This window comes from Fringilla coelebs, assembly GCF_963513975.1.
Source record: "Fringilla coelebs genome assembly, chromosome: 5".
Taxonomy (NCBI): Eukaryota; Metazoa; Chordata; class Aves; order Passeriformes; family Fringillidae; genus Fringilla; species Fringilla coelebs.
This window is the reverse complement of record NC_140033.1, coordinates 67,908,948-67,926,758: the sequence shown is the minus strand read 5'-3', so window position 1 is coordinate 67,926,758 and position 17,811 is coordinate 67,908,948. Positions and strand designations below refer to the sequence as shown.

General features: G+C 43.3%; 2 protein-coding genes across 10 annotated transcripts in view; one reads left to right on the top strand and one right to left on the bottom strand.

Moving 5' to 3' along the window:
* Positions 1-17,811, bottom strand: part of CACNA1C (calcium voltage-gated channel subunit alpha1 C) — a 450,865-nt gene that overhangs the window by 426,793 nt on the left and 6,261 nt on the right. The gene's annotated exons all lie outside the window — the stretch shown is intronic.
* DCP1B (decapping mRNA 1B) overlaps positions 11,650-17,811 on the top strand; it is a gene marked incomplete at its 5' end in the record, with an annotated part of 39,866 nt that continues 33,704 nt past the window's right edge. Inside the window, 3 exons of the mRNA XM_084206886.1 lie at positions 11,650-11,784; positions 13,000-13,040; positions 15,201-15,328. Of these exons, the coding sequence (XP_084063012.1) occupies positions 11,650-11,784; positions 13,000-13,040; positions 15,201-15,328 (304 nt within the window). The remainder of the gene's footprint in view (positions 11,785-12,999; positions 13,041-15,200; positions 15,329-17,811) is intronic.

Here is a 17,811-nt window from a genome sequence, read left to right as displayed (position 1 = left end):
ATTGAGCAAGAGAAATTTTGGAGTCACAACTTTGGAATTCAGACTATATTTCAGTTTGTTTAGGAATGGGCTGTGGGGGATCCCACAGAACACCACCCTGCAGGGCTAAGTGACCCAGGACATGTGGCTGGTCCTCATGGACCCTCTTTTGAGTGCACAGGAATAGGTCAGTCTGCCAGGCCAGAGGGAAGCCAGCGTGGCAGGAAGCCAGCACGGATGAACAGGGAGCTCCCATCCCAGCTCAAGAACATGGAGATGGAAGGTCAGTGCCAAAGCTCAGATGCAGCTGGAAAAATTGAGAGATTAAAGGGCAGAAGGGCTTCTGTAAGCACATTGGCAGCAAAGGGAAGGCTGGGAAGGATGTAGCCCCACTGCTCAGTCTGGCAGGAAAAGCAATGAAAAAGGACATGGATAAGGCTCAGGTACCCAGTGACTGATTTGCCTTACATCTTTTTCTGGTTTTTATTTTTGGTTTTTCAAGGGGGAAGGGGTATTTCAGTGGGGGAAGGGGTTTAGTTCCTCATAAGGTTTGTCTTTAGGCTTTCAGAGTCTCTAAGCCCAGGGTCAGTCTCTGGGAGTGGTGCATGTAAGCCAGTGGGACATACCCAGATCCTTGGAACAACACAAGCTGTATCTGAAGGTGTAGAGAAAGGTGGCCAATGTCACTGGAAAGTTGTCCTCTCATTTTTGAAAGGTCACAACTGTCAGGTGAGGCTTTTGACAAACAGCAAGACAAACACCATATCCATCTCCAAGAAAGAGGAGCCAGGGAGCTCCTCCTGTAGGCCAGTCAATGTATCCTCAGAAAGATCATGGAATAAGTCATCTTAGAAGCCATATCCAAGCAGACAAAGGATAAAAAACAGCCAGATTGGAATTACCAAAGGCACACAATGCCACACACCCCTGACTATTCTATGGCAAGATCACTGGCTCTGTGGACAAGGGGAGGATAATGGGTAATACTTACCTTGAATTTAGAAAGGCTTCTAAGAGTTTCCCATACAACTTTGTAGCCCAGCTGTAGATTAGATATGGAAGAAAGAAAAATTTCCCTGGAGCGCCACAAATCACAAATGCTAAATCCTGCACTAGGGATGAAATCATCCTATGCATTAGTAGAAGCTGGGAAGCAGCTTTGCAAAAAGAGAGCCAGGTGTCCCGGTAGACAAAAAGCTAAACACGAGCAAACAGCATGCCCTGGCTGTGAAGGAGGCAAACCACATCCTGGACCCCCTCACCAAAAATGTTGCCAGCAGGTCACCAGGGAGTCATTCTGAGAGCCCACAAATGGAATGCCCCATCTAGCTTTGGGCTGCTCAGTACAAGACACTGCAATAAGAACAAGTCCAGAGCCTATAAGAGAATTGGGGGGCTGAGGCACACATTGAATGAGCACAGGCTGAGAGAACTGGCCTTGCTAAGCTTGAAGAAGAGATGACTAGGACAGACCTTTTTGCTGTCTTCAGGCAGTCAAGAGGAGGGTATTGAGCAGTTGGTGCCTGTCTCTTATCAGAAGTATGCAGCAAAAAGATGAGAGGCAGCAGACAAGTCAAAAAGAAGAAAATTCCAATTAGGCACAAAACTTATTTTTTTATTATTATGAAGGTAATAAAGCACTGTAACAGGTTGCCCAGAAATGCTGTGGAATCTCCATTCCCGTTGCTACTACCTCAGTTCAGGTCAAAGATCTGTTAAGAAACACTTGTTCAGAAAAAGCAAATTTGGGGTCTTTTTCTTGTTACTAGAGCAGTTGAAGCACAGTATTCTCATTCACAGAACAAAGATCATATTCCTCAGTACCATAGGACAGTTCAGAATCAATGCAACTACAAAACTAATGTGGTTATCATTCTCTCCTAGTATAGCAAGATGGATTAGCCATGTGAAAGGAAAAACCCATAAGTCAGGCAATCTTATTCACTTACACTGAATGAAAATGGAGTCATCACTGATGGAGCTAATGCAGATAAGAGGAAATCAAACTTCAGAGAAGCTTTACATCATTTCATTGCTTGAAATTTTTAGTGATAAGTAAAATGAGCCTCTTTAGGGCCTGTTTTTTTTTTTATACAATTGTACATACATACACTAGCTAAGGCTCAAACAAAAAAGCTTGGTTTATATAATTTTTGCAAACTCCCTCCATATCCTAAACCACATTTCAAACCACTGTCTCTATTGACATACTTTTAGGATAAGTATGACTTTTAGGATAAAATGGAACTGCTATTTGTCAGCTGGAGTTAATGATACTCAGACATTTGAAAATGTTAGACCACATCATCTCTCTTGGAACTGTACAGAGGGCTTTATGTCTTGTGGCAACAGTTGCCAAGTAATAGGGGAAACAGAGATGCTTTCTAGCAGCCTTTATCATTTCATAAATGCTTCCTCAATCATTACAACATTTTTCTTGATGGTCAATCAACTTCTCCTACAATTGTTAAGTCCACATCTCTTTCTTGCTTGAGAGAAAATGTCTCTGGTCTGTATCCCTCAGAGACAAAGAGACAGAAAAGCTATGTGATGCTGTATCTGCTTTCCAATTGCTCAGTGCTGTGTGAGGGGAGACTCTCCATAGGTTCTGTTCTGTAGCAGCATCCACTTCCAACTAGGTCACCTCACAACCAGCGATTAAAGTGACCTAAAAAATGGTTGTGGCAGGACAGCTCTTGGTAATGACAGCACACTGCTTACCCATCCTTGTGCTCAGCACTTCCTTCCATCAAAACACTCCTCTAACTCTACTTCCAGTTGCATTATCTACCTGAATTTTCCTTCCTCCAGACCCAAGTCTGTCATTTCCACTTAACTTTGGGACACCTGCTAGGAACATTCTGCTGGCAAACCTCCTTCAGTTTTGCTTGCATACCAATCCTGCCTTCCAATCAAGCCCTGTTCTGTCTCAGCCCTGCCTCCTGTAGTCCATCCCAAGCCTTCTGGTCATTTTGTCCCCTTGTGACACCAGCTGTGATTCATGCACCCCACCTGCCCAGTCTGGATGTTTCTGTATTGCACCAACAATGACACAACACTCTTAGGAGTTTTCTTCCAATCCTTGCCTCCCCTTTATGATCAGCACCTTCAGATTCCCCTTTCAACCTGAATGCTGCAATTCTGAGAGCACCATGAAACGCTGTTATCAGCTGACCCTTTAATAACAGAACTCCATCAGAAGCTGTGTGAAACAGTTGCAGAAGGATCTTTCCTTAAAGCTGAGTAGCAAGTCAAAAGCAAATAACAAAAACCCCCAACAAAAATGTCCTGAACCTGATTTAGTTTTTCATAGTCTTGGTAGGTTTACTAGTGCTTCAATGACACAGCAATTTCATTGTAGATAAGAAAGCAAGCTCAGCTCAACATTATAAGATTAATTTAGGATCATAATAAAATTAACAGATTCAGGCAAACCAGCATGAAAAATAGGAGGGGAAAAAAAATTTAAAAAAAAAGAAACCCTGCCCTGTTACTCGTTATGGAAGCTTTCCTTTGAAAAATCCATGCAGTTCGTGTTTCTGTCAGGCAAGGTAATATGCCTGTAAATTTAATCTGACAGAAGAAGCAGCACAGCATCAGCAGAAAATGACAAAATCAGATTGTAAGAGAAGGACAGCCAAATGCCTTCCCAACTCTCAGAATCCACCGAGGGAAACAAATTCACACAACTGTAATAAACCCAGACTCAGACACTCACCAGAGGTTTGTGGTGCTAATACCTTTAGTTACCACTTCAAAATCTCATTCAAAAGTGCTTAAATCTATTGGCTGCCTGATGGAAGGTGCCTTTGCCTAAATCCAACCCTTCTGAAAACCAGGGATAGACTGCATTTATTGTTTCCAAGGGCAACACTTCAAATGTTACCAAGTTTTGTTTTCTGGTTCAGTTACACAAATCTGAACTCATCTTTCTACCCAGGCCTTTCTTCTCATTATCACAAACCCTAAAGCAACACAAATAAAGCCCAAAATGTAGATTTAAAATAAAAATGAACTGGTTTTACTCTTCAGAAGCTGCAAGTAATCGCTTTTAAAACATAGAGGCAATCATGGAACCTTATTGCAACATACTGCATAACAAAAGGGGGAAAAAAATCTATTTTCAGTTTGAAAAGAAGCTTACTTTAAAGCAAATATTTTCTTCACATTTCCTAGTAAAATAAAGCCAGCAACAAATAAAAATGATCCCCTAAGGTGTTGTGCCAAAATCAGAGGTTAGGTGGTCTTACCTTAAAACACACTTAAAACAGCTTTTAAGTCTAATTGTAACTACAGAAAGTGTCTTTGTGAGAGCCTTCAGTAGTTCTGCCCCCCTGGAGGAGCAGAGCTGAAATAGCCATTAGTAACACAGGAATTTTCCCACAGCAATATCCATGGGCAGCTATCAAAAAATACAAAAGCATTGGGGGAATAAATTTAAGACAGAAAAGTCACTTTATTTGTTTGATTTCTTTGACCTTAAGGATCCTTCTTTATATTTATCTGCTCTCTGAAAGTCAGTATTCTTGCAACACTCTTCATTCACTTACACCTAAAGCTATAAAATGCTGTATTAGTCTTTAACAAACACCAAGATTCCTCATTTAAAAAACAAACATGCCAACAAAACCCAAGAGGATACTTCTGCCAGTTGAGAAGGAAATAATGCAAATTCTCTTAATAAAGTAACACTGTAACAGCTAAAAGTATGAAGTTATTCAGACTGTCTCCTACTTCCTCAAGTAGCTCAAACAAAAGCTGGTGGGAATGGTCAGAACTCACAAAAAGATATTTTGTCACCACAGGCACAGCTCCCCAGCACTGTGGAGTTCTCTGCAGCAGCTCTGAGATGACTCCATTCCCTTCAGAGGGCAAAAGCTGCTCTGCCAGGTGAGGCATAAAAATAAGGTCTTGACTTAGTATAATTATCTAATGAAACTTTCATATTAGGAATTAATTAAATAGGGGCATCTTCTCCATAACCGGTTGGAAAATACCTTTTTTAGACCAACAGGTGTTTGAGTCTGCCAAATTAAATGGTGATTACTAGGGAGATGTGGCTGGAAAGGCATTATCTTAGGGAAGATATAATTGCTGCTGTACCTCATTAACCTATGGGAAATAGCAGGACTGCCTGATCCTCTTCAATATTTTGGTGGCTTGTCTAGCCAATCAACCAAGCAAAGAATGAAACTGATGGCTCAAAGCAGTTTATGTTAGTTTATCAGGACAGCAATAAGGTAATAGCTATCAATAATATTTTATTGAACTTTAGCACAGACAGTTGTGGTAATAAAATCACAGAAAAAAAAACCACATACTGGCTCCAAATGGCTGCCTTCTCAGGATAAAATCTAGAGTTAAATTTAAACTTTAATTAAAGTAGCATGGGGGTGGAAGTAAAGGAATTTGCAAAGTTAAGCCTTATGAGAAATGTTACTGCAGTTAGTGAATTCTGCTACATTAAATAAATAGAGAAGGAGGAAAAAGCCTTCTGTAAGTTTTGACAGTATTTTTTCTTTGCTATTGCAGGGAAATCAACAATATATATTTGGAATATTATCAGCATTAGAGAGAGACTGGAGGATGAAATCTAGAATTTTATTAAGAGATCTGGCAGAATCACACTGACAAGTGTATAGCTATAGAAGTCAGGCAAATTTTGGGTATAAAGGCTACACCACCAGGAAAAATATTCCACACACCTTTTTTAGGTTTGTCATGTTCTCATTTCTGCTTACCTAAGGACAAAACAGTGAAACCATACAGTCACTTTAAACATTGAAAATCTAACAGTGATAAAAATAAAAACTTTTACTGATTAAATGTAGAGAAGGAAGACTTTTTTTAATTTTCCTGAATAACACTAGAATTCAATGCAATTATATTAGTACAGACTCTCCCTTCTACCTCCTGAAATATGCCTTTTCCTTGTGCAAAATTTGTTTTTACAGCTGAAATTATCCTCTCTGAAAAGTGACTAAAGGTAGATAAAAAAGAATGTCTCACAGTTATAACACATACATAGAAACTTAGAAAGGAAAAAATGTAGCTCTACTAATGATAGTAAGTAACTTTCCTCTAGCTCTCACCAAACTAAACCACTAGCAGAAACACAAAAGTCTCATACCTTCAGGGTGTTTCTCATAGGCAGCTCCTCAGAGCACTGACTCTTCTTCACACAGCAGCCAACTGACTCCAGTTCCCTTCCCAACCAGCCACCCCACTCTTTTATAGCACTCTTCTTCTCATTGGTTACACCTGTGGCCTGTTAAGGTCAGGCCTGTTCCTAATCTTTGCTAATTGACCCAGCTGCAACTCCTTAGGGGTAAGATTACTTTCTATACTACCTTTATTTTCTCATAGTGTATCCCCCTACACACAGGAATGGGATAGTGTTCTTCAGCATTGTTAGATTTAGAATTCTAGTATATAAATTATGAAATAATTACCTATCTTTTACTGTGATTTTGAGGGCTGCATTTTTCCTGCATGTAAGAGCCTGGTTTTTTACCAAAGGTTTTTTTTGGGGGGGTTTTTTTTGGTGTTTTTTTTTTTTTTTTTTGACAGACTAACTGTAATGGGATAGAATACAAGAAAATAAAGATAGTGTAGAAAGTAATCTTACCTCTTAAAGACTTGCAGCTGAGCCAATTGCCAGAGATTAGGAAGAGGCCTGACTTTAACAGGCTACAGCTGTAGCCAATAAGAAGAGTGTTATAAAAGAGTGGATTGGTTGCTTGAGAGGGACCTGGAGTCTGTTGGCTACTGTAAGAAGAAGGAAGAGTCAGTGCTTAGAGGAGCTGCCTATGCAAAAGATCAAGGAGGTATGAAACTCTAGTAATATGGAACCTTTGCAATATAATAACAACACGTGTGGGCCAGCACTGCAGAAAATCTCAAAAGAGTCTCATAAACTTGACTAGAGAGCCACACTGCAGACAAGCTAAGAACCTAATGTGCTGGGGTTTACCTAGGGGTAGGAGGGGAGCTGTTTAGAATTGGAATGAAAGCAGCCAGATTTAGTTTTAATGCAGAGAAAGAGTATCTTAATGACAGCAACAAAAGAAACCGTAAGAGTCTGACCCCATGCTCATGAAGGAACCTACAGCAAGCAATAAATTACTAACAAAAAGACTAAAATGGTTTTAACCATTAGAGCTGGAGTTAAAAGTAGTTTCAGAGCATGACGTAAAATTTCAACTTTTGAGCATGAGGAAAGTGCTCCAGTGCAAACCTACTGAAAGCCTTAATAAAAGTGGGCAGAAAAGAGCACATATTTCAAGTTATCTGTGCCTGGGAAGGGATGTAGCCAAACTCCAGCACAGGGAGTCACAGGGCACTGGTTCCCAAAGGGGAGAGGGGCTGAAAAGCCCACATATTTTAGTTATGCCTGGGAAGGGATGCAGCCAGGCTCCAGTAAAAAGCACAGAGCACTGGCCCAAAGAGGGAGAGCTGCCATGCTGCAGCAGTGAAGGCACATGCCCAGGAATATGTGGAGCATGGGTAATCAAGCCTTGCTGGATCATTCTGGCTCCACAGAGCAACCTGCTGCTCCAAGGAAAGCAGCATGCTGGAAGGCTTCACACAAATGCATTTGAGTGGCCCTGGATGAGTAAGAGGATCTTAGGAGTGCTGCCTCAGCACTCTCCCCTCTAGCAGGGGCAGCAGGTGATTAGAAAATTGTGGCAGCCTTTGGGAAGGAAGAAAAAGGAAAAGGCAGCTGCCATGCAATAACAGCTCCAAGGGGGCTGGAGAAGAGGAAGTGAGGCAAATGAGGTGCTCAGCATTACACTGGCTCAAGCGATTTCTGCTGTTTATCAGAAAAAGGTGCAGCTCAGAGGAAGGAGCAAGTGTGGGCAGGTAGGCAGGCAGCCAGGGGAGGCTGTGAGCTCAGCAGGGCTGTGAACACTTGTTTCTCACACAGTTCATTTCCCCCATCTGTCTGGTTCACACTGAGGCCACGCACACACCTGTGCCAGGCCAGAACCAAGGTGCCAGAAGGGCGGGACTGAATGCCTGGGACCTGGGGCAGGGCTTGCACACGCTCAGCAGTGCCCCTAAATAAATCCACAGAAAATCACATGCTCAGTGCCAGTAATTTGCTGGAAGAAGCATGTCTGAATCTTTAAAAGTGTCACAGATTCTTGAATGTGAAGGTTTAATAACTGCTTGAACAACCCTTGTGAAAAGATTTGGCCTAATCATGGCCACATTTGTTATTAAAGGAGACCTTCAAAATGTCATGCTGTGTGGATTTTGCCTTAAATTGGCTTGAGTATTACCTACACAAAATCCTTTCCTTGCCCTATCAAAAGGAAGATGTGGTTTGGGTTTTTTTAACAAAACAGTATCCAGGTAGGTAGAAGACAAAAAAAGTTACATTCTAATTATATACTGCATGAAATGATGACATTTTGAAAGCTAGAAAATTACTTTGTTTCATAAACAAAATTACAGCAAAATCATTCAGACTTGATTTTACAGTTGTCATGAACTACTGGATTACTGACTGTAAGAAAAAGAACCATAGTTTAAGTAATCAATGTTTTTAAGCTGTGACATTTTTGCTAAAACATCCTTGATTTTTTTGAGAATTCACAGTGTTTCTCTTCATAACAGAGTCTTGTTTCACTGGAAAATTTATAGTCTGCTATCAAGTGATCCCATAAAGCAGGGCAGAACTAATGGCTTTATTAAGTATATTTACTTCAGGCTAAATGGAAGGAGCAATTACATTCCACTTATGCAGGAAAACAGCTGGAACCCACTGAAGGTACCTCAGAGTGTAACAGAAAATATAAAAGGCCTGGCCAGAAGCCTGACAGGTTTGCTGACTCAAAACACAACGTCAGGGAACTGTCTGTCCAGCTGTGTGAGAAAGGGGCACTGGGACCTGGGAGGGAGGTGGTAAAAAGCAGCTACAAACAGAAACAGCCAAAATATCTGACAGGACAGTCTGCTTCAAGAGATTTGAAAGGGGGGTGGGGAGGGAAGACAAAAAAAAAATAAGCAGGGCATCTTTTTTCTAAGTATTATTGTAGGACTCCAAGAGTTTCACACTTCTATCCTTGGTGACAAGTTTGGACTTTGTGTAAGCAGGAGAACTGCCAAATAATTGAAGATGATGGCAAAGAGAAGCCCCAGCAGATGAGGAGGAATGTGCTTAAGGGTGCTTGGAAACTGTGAATTGAGAACTATTTAATCAGCAAAAAGAAACTAATGTGCATCTGTTAATTATTGAAGCAAAAGCTGACTTATCTTTCCTATTTACTACTTTTTCTTTGGTTTTTTTTTGTTGTTTTGGTTTGGGTTTTGGTTGAGGTTTTTTTTGCCTCTCTACTCTGGGTCATGCTAAGGACAGCAGTTTTCCTTGTCCACCATGAGCCCATGTATCTTCCTTGCTGTTACAGGATCTGTAGGTCAGCCAGAGCTTGGCAGTGGAACTGCTTAGAGCCATTTTCCTACCACAAGCATCACAAAAAACCACAGAATTCTAAACTCTAAAGCTGTATTTCATCACAGCCTCAAATGAAACAAGGTGGCTTTAAACAAGGAGGAAATGAGAGTGAGACAGATTATAACCAGAGTATGTTCAGATGTTTCCTAATAGATGCGTGCAGAGCAAGCTGTAGGTCATATTCTTAAGTGATGCAATTTTTGGTGGCCTGGGATACAAAAAAACATATAGGGTCTCTCCTAAGTCCCAAAAACTTTCTTTCTGTCCTTTTTGACAACATGGCTACTCCTAACTCCACTCAAGAGACTCACTGTCCATACATTTAATTCTATGAATTCCCAGCTTTGTCTCTCAATTCTCTCCTATCCTCACTTCACACAATGGGAGTGTTTAACCTAGGCTTGTCCATGTGTTCTTGGAACAGATGCTACTGCTCTCTCTATCCCACCGGCTCCATCAGGCCTGGAGCAAGAAGAAGGGAAGAAAACACAACAGCAGAACTCATCCCTCTGTCCAGCTGGTGTCCTTTTGAAAGTGTTGTGACAGGAATATTGCAAACAATTAAGACAGCATCCACTACACCACCTTGGTTCTTCCAGGGCATCCTGAAAGTTCTCTAGAAGTAAATACATCACCCTACTGCTTCTGTACAGGGGAGGTGGTGGCTGCCTCCAGAATGGCTACATCAGTCTGAGGTGATGAAGTAAAAAGAATTTGCTCTTGCAGGGGGTTCAGGCAGGAGGGTTAAGCAACTCTTTTCCATGGAAGTATATACTGAGCTTATCGGTATGCCTCATAAAGCTCGTGTATTTGCTGTAAACTGTCGGTACCAACAGATTAGTAATAAACATGTGTGCCTGACGGGAAAAGGTGGCAACTGAATCCTTGGTCTTGCCCATCTGTTGCTCGCTGTTTGTATAACTCCACATTACAGCATGCTTGTTTAGGTTTCAGCTGCTTGTCGCACGTACGAGTGTATATATATATGTATGTGTTTGTGTGTATATTTATGCACACGAGGGCTGTGTGATGGTTTAGCTTGCAATGCTGCTCCCTTCGGCTGGGTGCAGGGATGGGTGAGGATGCACCAGCAAACACGGGCTGGCTGTGGGCTCAGTGATCTGGGCCCGCTGCTCTCCCTGGCCCAGGGGGCTGGAGCTGGGCAGAGCCCCTCATGGATAGCTGAACCTCTCATGTGTCCATGAGCCCCTCATGGATAGCCGAACCTCTCATGTGTCCGTGAGCCCCTCAGGGATCCCTGAGCCCCTCATGGATAACAGAACCTCTCGTGTACCCGTGAGCCCCTAAGGGATCCCTGAGCCCCTCATGGATAGCCGAACCTCTCATGTATCCGTGAGCCCCTCATGGATAGCAGAACCTCTCATGTATCTGTGAGCCCCTCACAGATAGTTGAACATCTCATATATTCCTGAGCCCTTCATGTATCCCCGAGCCCCTCATGGACCCCAAGCTCGTGGGCAGACAGGCTGGACGTGCTCGGTTCTGCTCTCTGCAGGGATACCAGAGCACCCACACAAACTCCCAGAGCTGCTCATTTCGAAAGGGACCTCTGTGGATCATCCCGTCCGACCCTCGCCCAGGCAGGGCCACCTGGAGCAGCTGGCACAGGAAGGCCTCCAGGTGGTCTTGGAATGTCTCCGGAGAGACCCCACGGCCGGCCCGGGCAGCTGTTCCAGTGCCCTGCCGCCCTCAGTGTGAAGTTCTTGCAGATGCTGAGGTGGAACTCCTCGGGTTTTAGTTTGTACCCGCCGCTCCTCGTCCTGTCGCTGGGTACCGCTGAAGTCTGGCACTTTCCCCTTGGAGATATTTGCACGTATTGATGAGATGCCCCTTAGCTTTCTCTTTCCTATAGAGACCTGAAGCTGGACTAAACACGTGCCCTCCTAAGGGATGAGCCCAGCCGCAGCAGGAGCACCACAGCACTCCCAGGAGGACAGGGAGGAGCTGGAGCCCCCAGGCTCAGCCCGGCTCCCTGTGCCGTGTGTGGGACGCCGCGTCCCTGTGCTGCCGTGGACACACCAAGTGACCCCGCGTCCCTCTGTCCCTGCCGCCCCAGCCCCGTCCCCGACCCGCCCCTCGCCACCGCCCGCCATCCTGAGCGCCGGGCGCTCGGCGCTCGATTGCGGCGGCTGCTCCCGGGGCGGCGCGGCTCGGCGGTGGATTGGTGGGGGCTGCGCGGCGGGCGCAAGATGGCGGCGGCGCTGGGCCGGGGGCTGGACATCAGCCTGGCGGCGCTGCGGCAGCACGACCCCTACATCAGCGGCATCGTGGACGTGGCCAGCCAGGTGGCGCTCTACACCTTCGGCCACCGCGCCAGCCAGTGGGTACGTGCGCGCGCCCGCCCCGCCCCGCCCACCGCGCGCCGCGGGGGCGGGGCCTCGCCGCTGCACGCCCCGCCCCCTCCCGGCACGCCCCGCCCCCCGCCGAGGTGTGAGGGTGGGGGAGCGGGAGGGGCCCGCCGGTGTTTGCCGGGGTCTGCCGGCCGTGTGCCCCGTGTGCCACCGACAGCCGCCCTGGGCACGCTGAGGAGCGCCGGGGTGCTCGGGAACGCAGCTCTGGGAGGCTGCAGGATGGAGGAGATCCACCACGTGTGGGGGAGGCTGGGGTTTAACCTGGAGCTGTGGGCAAAAAGGGTTTAACGTGGGGCTGTGGGAGGCTGGGGTTTAATCTGGAGTGGTTAGGCTGGGGTTTAGCCTGAGGCCATGGGAGGCTGGGGTTTAACCTGGGGCCTTGGCACACTGAGGTTTAACTTAGAGCTAAGGAAGCTGGAGTTTAGTCCAGGGCTGTGGAGGCTGGAGTTTAACCCAAGGCCATGGAAGACTGGGGTTTAACCCAGGTCAAGTTTATCCTAAGGCCATGGAAGATTGGGGTTTAACCCAGGGCTGGTTTTTATCCCAAGGCCATGGAATACTGGGGTTTAACACAGGGCTGGGGTTTAACTCAGGGCTCCAGGCCTCTGGCGCTCCTCTGCCCCTCCAACATCTGTAATGGAACCCAAATGTGTGCAAAAGAGTGGTGGAGTTACCAGTGCTAAAAGCATTGTGGTAAGATATACAAACATTATTACCTTGGGGAAACTCTAAGAAATAGAACATTTAGGCTCTTGGCAGGTGGTTCTTGGCTTGCTGTAACAGTGAGAATCAGGGCCTGTGCTTGAAGAACCTGCCCAATCTGCCTTTTGTGTTGTTTTCCCCCATTTCTCTGCCAAGCAGGTGCCCTTTGAAAACTCTCTCTGCCTCTTGCCTGTGTGTTGTGCTCGGGTGTAGCCTAGAATGAACGCAGTGCAATGTTTAGTGCCATGGTGGTGTGCCTTCAGCCTTTCCATGTCTTACCTCCAACCCTGGGTCAGCTGCATGGTCACCTGTGCTAGCTCCAGCCTCTCACCACCAACCCATGAAATCTGGTTTAGTAATTTTTTCCTGGCTTTTGGGTGAGAGAGGTGTAACTGATGGTAGTGGTAAAACAGAGAAAAGGGGGCTCACTGATGGTGACCAAAACACTGCCCTGTTTTCAACTTTCTTAATGTTCCTTTTCTTCAGGAGAAGACAGATGTGGAGGGAACGCTGTTTGTTTACACAAGGTGAGCACATTTTGACATATACAGGTGAAATCTGTGGATATGGAAAAGTTGGCTGGGATGGAGCGTGGCTGGTTGAAATAAAATGTTCCCCTTTGTTCAAGGGTGAAAAGAAACTGAAACTGCCAGAAGCAAATGTGGGAAGGAAAACCCTCTGAAGGAGACATGACCTTGTATTTTGATAAGGCTTCCAAATATGGTTTAAATGTCAGTATGGGTAAACTGTAGAAACCTTCTGTGGTGGTTTAAATAGGATTTGCAATTTAAAACTGTCTGAACAAAAAAGAGTGAAATAAATAATTATATTGCTGAAAGGAAGGGAACGGCAGAGCTTTTGAAATATTGTGTCCCCTACTTGGAGAACTTTGTTACTACTTGTGTCTGTTCATTTTTCATGCATATTTCAACCAACATTTTGGATGATTTTCATGCTTTCTTTTAGCAACAACTCTGGCTGTGGCTTTCAGAGCATCATTTTTTGTGCCATTTGTTCTAGCACATGTGTTTGTTCTGTTGTGGGGGTTCCATGTTGGTGCCCCAGCATTTCTCTCTGACTGCTGTTAAAATCAGAAAGTTGCACAGTCAGCAGCTCATGCAGTAGCTGCTGAGGTGTAACACCAAAGCAGAAAGTTACTTTTCAGCTTTTGTGTCAAAGAGGATCTGGTAGGAGAGCTGAAAAAGCGAGAGATGGTTTTGAGAAGTGTGTGAGGTGACAGAGAGGCCCAAGAGCCTGTGAGTGTTGTGGGAAGTGGGAATGCTGGTTTGAGTCCCTGCAACTCTCTTGTACCAGCAGTGGCAATGGTCACCAGCAATTTTTCTAAGCTGCTCTCAGGTAATGGAGATCAGCTGCTGTAAATTTACCACCACAAGAGGAAAGCAGCAGCCCTTTGTTGTGCTGGCACTAGGTGGATGTGGTGACTTGTGTGCTGCAAAACAGAAGCAGTATTTCCTGGTATGTTGGTTTCAAAGCTCAAGAACTGACAACATGAAACCTGGTCATTCTGGTATTGTTATCTTTCACTGTTGTTTTTGTTGCCTGAGGAAGTTTCCATTTAGGGTACAGGCTGCTGCCTGGCTGCACTGTAGGCAGCAGTATGGAGCAAATTGTGAACTGTAACAGCACACATTGCCCTCATCATCACTTTTAACTTTAATTTTCTGTGACTTCAAACAAATTCATGAATTCCTGTGGAAAGCACATTGCCAGCAGACAGTTTGGAGGCCAGTGGTGCTGCCTTTGTTTCTTCTCATTATCTAAGTCACAATGTAAAATGATGTTGCCATTTTACTTGGGCTGACTCATTCACTGCCCAGCTCATCTTTGTGAATTCGAGGAACAGTCAAAAAATCAGACTTCCAACCTGATGAACACCAGTGGAAGTGGACTGTTTGTTTGTTTGAAGGGAAATATTGACCCTTGCAAACAAGGATTATTTTTTTGGTTGACTCCAATCCTGTAATACAGGTTCCTGTATTTTGGTTTCATAGAGAAATCCACACATCAGCAATTAAACAGAGGTGGCACTTCTCCCAAATGTTTAGCCATCATCTTTTCCTTTATTGCCAAACTTTTTTGAAAGGAGTGTCTCCTGTCAGGATCATGACAGGTTTAACAGTTTTATCTAAGTGACTTGAAGTGTAATCTCCATGAATGAGCATAATGATTTTAGAGTCATAGCGTGGTTTAGGTTCATCATTTATCAGGGATTATTCAGGGATGGTGGAGGATTCACAGCTGCTCTGGGGCAACCTGTTTCAGTTTCTCACATGGTGACTTTTATCATTACATTTTAGGTGGTATAGAAAATTCTCTCTTTGATGACTGCTAGTATCTGCAGTTATTCACCTGAGTGCTGAGAACTTGCCTTGCACTGACTTGTTTTAATTGCTGCTTTCTAGTCCAGCAAGGAGCTGTAGGGTAGATGGTGGCATTGGATCATGTGATGCTGATGGTCTGTTTATTTCTCATACATAATGTAGGGCCTTGCCATAATTAAAAGGATTACCAAAACTGCAAGAGTTATTTCCTTGGAAACAAAATTAGATTTTTGTAGCATCTCTTAGAAATAAATAAATAATTAATTTGGAGCACTACCCAACAAAGAAATTCTTGTGATTTCCTTTTTCCTTGGCTTGATGGGATTTCTATTTGTTCCTTTTCAGATCAGCTTCTCCAAGGCATGGTTTCACAATAATGAACAGACTGAGCATGGAAAACCGAACAGAACCCATTACTAAAGACCTTGATTTCCAGCTCCAGGACCCTTTTCTGCTCTACAGAAATGCCAGGTGTAAGTATGTGACCCATTGGGTTAAATATTGGAGTCAGATTCTCTTCAGTCTGTTCTTGGCTAAGGTTGTCCAAGTGCTTAGACTGCAGCATTCAAGGGGTGAAATTGAAGGAATGAATTTTCCTTTTTTCGCGTTCTGAAAGAGAAGAATTGCTCAGTGTTCCCTAGAATGCCACTAAAGAAAGTATTAGGATGTGCTTAGGAGTAATCTCCTCATTTAACTGACAAATTGTGGATGTTTGTGCTTGCCTGTGTGTGATGGGCTGAGAGAAAGTGTGTGTGTGTGTTTTCTGAATACACCCCAGTCACTGCTAAGAAGTCTCAGTGTAATATTTGTAGTCTTGATTTCTGCATAAAAATAGACAAATGCAGCCAATCCAAGCTGTGTTCTGCTCCAGCTCCAGAACACTGTTCTTAGAGCACGTTGGAAGGCAGGTTGCTTCTCAACTATTAGGCGTAACTCTTGACAACATAATGCTGAGTCTAATTTAAACCCTGCTGAAAGACAAAGTTATTACTTTGGGCTTTCTGTTGATATTTCATGATTATCTTTGCACAAGAATTAGCAAGTGTCAGGCAAGCTCAGCAATGAGTGGAAGACATGAGGAAGCTTATTTGTGCATGCAGATCTGCACACAGACTGTTACAATGTGCAGGGAGCAGTTGTAAATTCAGTTTGGAGCTGTGCTTGGAAGCAGAGCTGTAGTACCTGATCTGGCCTTTGTCCTTTATGCATAAAAGCAGATTTCAGAAATGGTTTATGTGAACTGTGATGCTCAAGTGTTCCCTCTGGATGAAGTAAAGGCAAAAGCAATCCATGGCTTACAAAGTAGCCCAATTTGTTAATCTGCTAGACCTTCTTATTTCATAAACTAATTTGGAGTTGGGAAATAGATCAAGAGGGAATCCTGTTGTTCACACACACTATGTGGTAGAAGCAATAGAGGAAGAGCATTCTAAATAGCCTAAATGAAACTGCTATTTTTGAGACTATTTTCTAAGCTGACAAAGAAATGGAATTCAGAAGGAAACTGAAAACACTTGCAGACATCTCCAGGCTAACCTAGACTGGGCCAGACATTAGGATTTTAAGTACTGTGACACCTCTTTATTCCATCTGATTTTGAGGCTTTTTCTTATGTAGTTGTAATCTTGTTTAATCTCATTTTGAAACTTCATTAGGAGTTTATGTATGTATATACCAATATCTACATTTTGAAACCTGATCTAATAATTTTTCATTTTTGTTGACACAAGTGGTATAGTGAGTAATTAGAAGTTGTCATAATTTTGTGGTGACAGAAAATAAGTTTTCAGTCTGATTACTGCACATAAATTGTAATTTGTTTATTTTTTTACTAAGAGAAAAATCAGGGGTTGGGGGATGTAAGATCTTTTTTCAGTAAGAGACTAAGTGAAAATTTTAGATTTGCAGGGTCTCAATGTAGCAGCCTGTGCTTCTGAGCAGGATGTCTGGGTCTGTGGATCTGATTTTTACCAGGGTTAGCTGTTTGATCTAACCATGGGTAAATCTGTACCTCTTCACTGAGTTGAGAGTTTGGTTGTCTGAGAGCAGATTCATGTTTGTTATTACTAAAAAAACCCTACAAATTCAGTGACTATCAGGTGAGTTCTGGTATAAGGTTATGTTACTCCAGGCTGTTTATCTTCCTAAAATATTCTTACAAAGGTTAATTATTGTTTCTTCAAGAAAACTGAAGGTTTTGATACTTCAAAGCAAAAGCTGTTTTTTCTCAGATTTTCATGAAGATATCTGTTTCCAGAGCAAATTGGAAGACAAATTTTACCAACTCATTTGAGTTTTCCAGGTTTTCTTTAGGTCCCTACAGTTCATGTGGTAATTTCTTCATTGAGTTGCACATACCTCTTGCCCTTTCTTCCTCATTTTGTATTTCAAAGCCTTTGCAACATGTAATAAAGGGATCTCCTTGACAATAAGTGTGGGTTTCTACAAGGGTCTCATCCAATCACAGTTCTGAATATCCTCTTGCATTTTCTATATGAATATTTTCTTGCTCTTGTACAACTTGCCTTTATATTTTTTTGCAAAACTAAAGCTTGAGGTTTATTGTTAAATGAACTTCACAAAACTGGGGTGTTGAGGTCCTTATGTTGTAGTGCTATTTTTATCTCCTGCTTTCACATACTAACATGGAGTACTAGTACTAGCTGTTTACTCTGCAGAATAGTGGATGGTTTGAGAGTAATACTTAACAGTATCTGGAAACAAATTATCTTTTTCTAACCTGATGTTTGACTTGGTGACTTCTTAGGCTGCTTTTCATACATGTCTCCTTATTAGATCTAACAAAACTAACAATTTCCTCTGCATTTTTTATTGCTGGCCCTGCCCATTGTTTTTTTTCTTCCAATATTCAAAATTCATTTTGTACAGCTGAGTAGCTGTGGCTGGTTGTATCTGACAGTCTAAAATAAATCTTTTTGGCAAAAAAAGGTGGTGC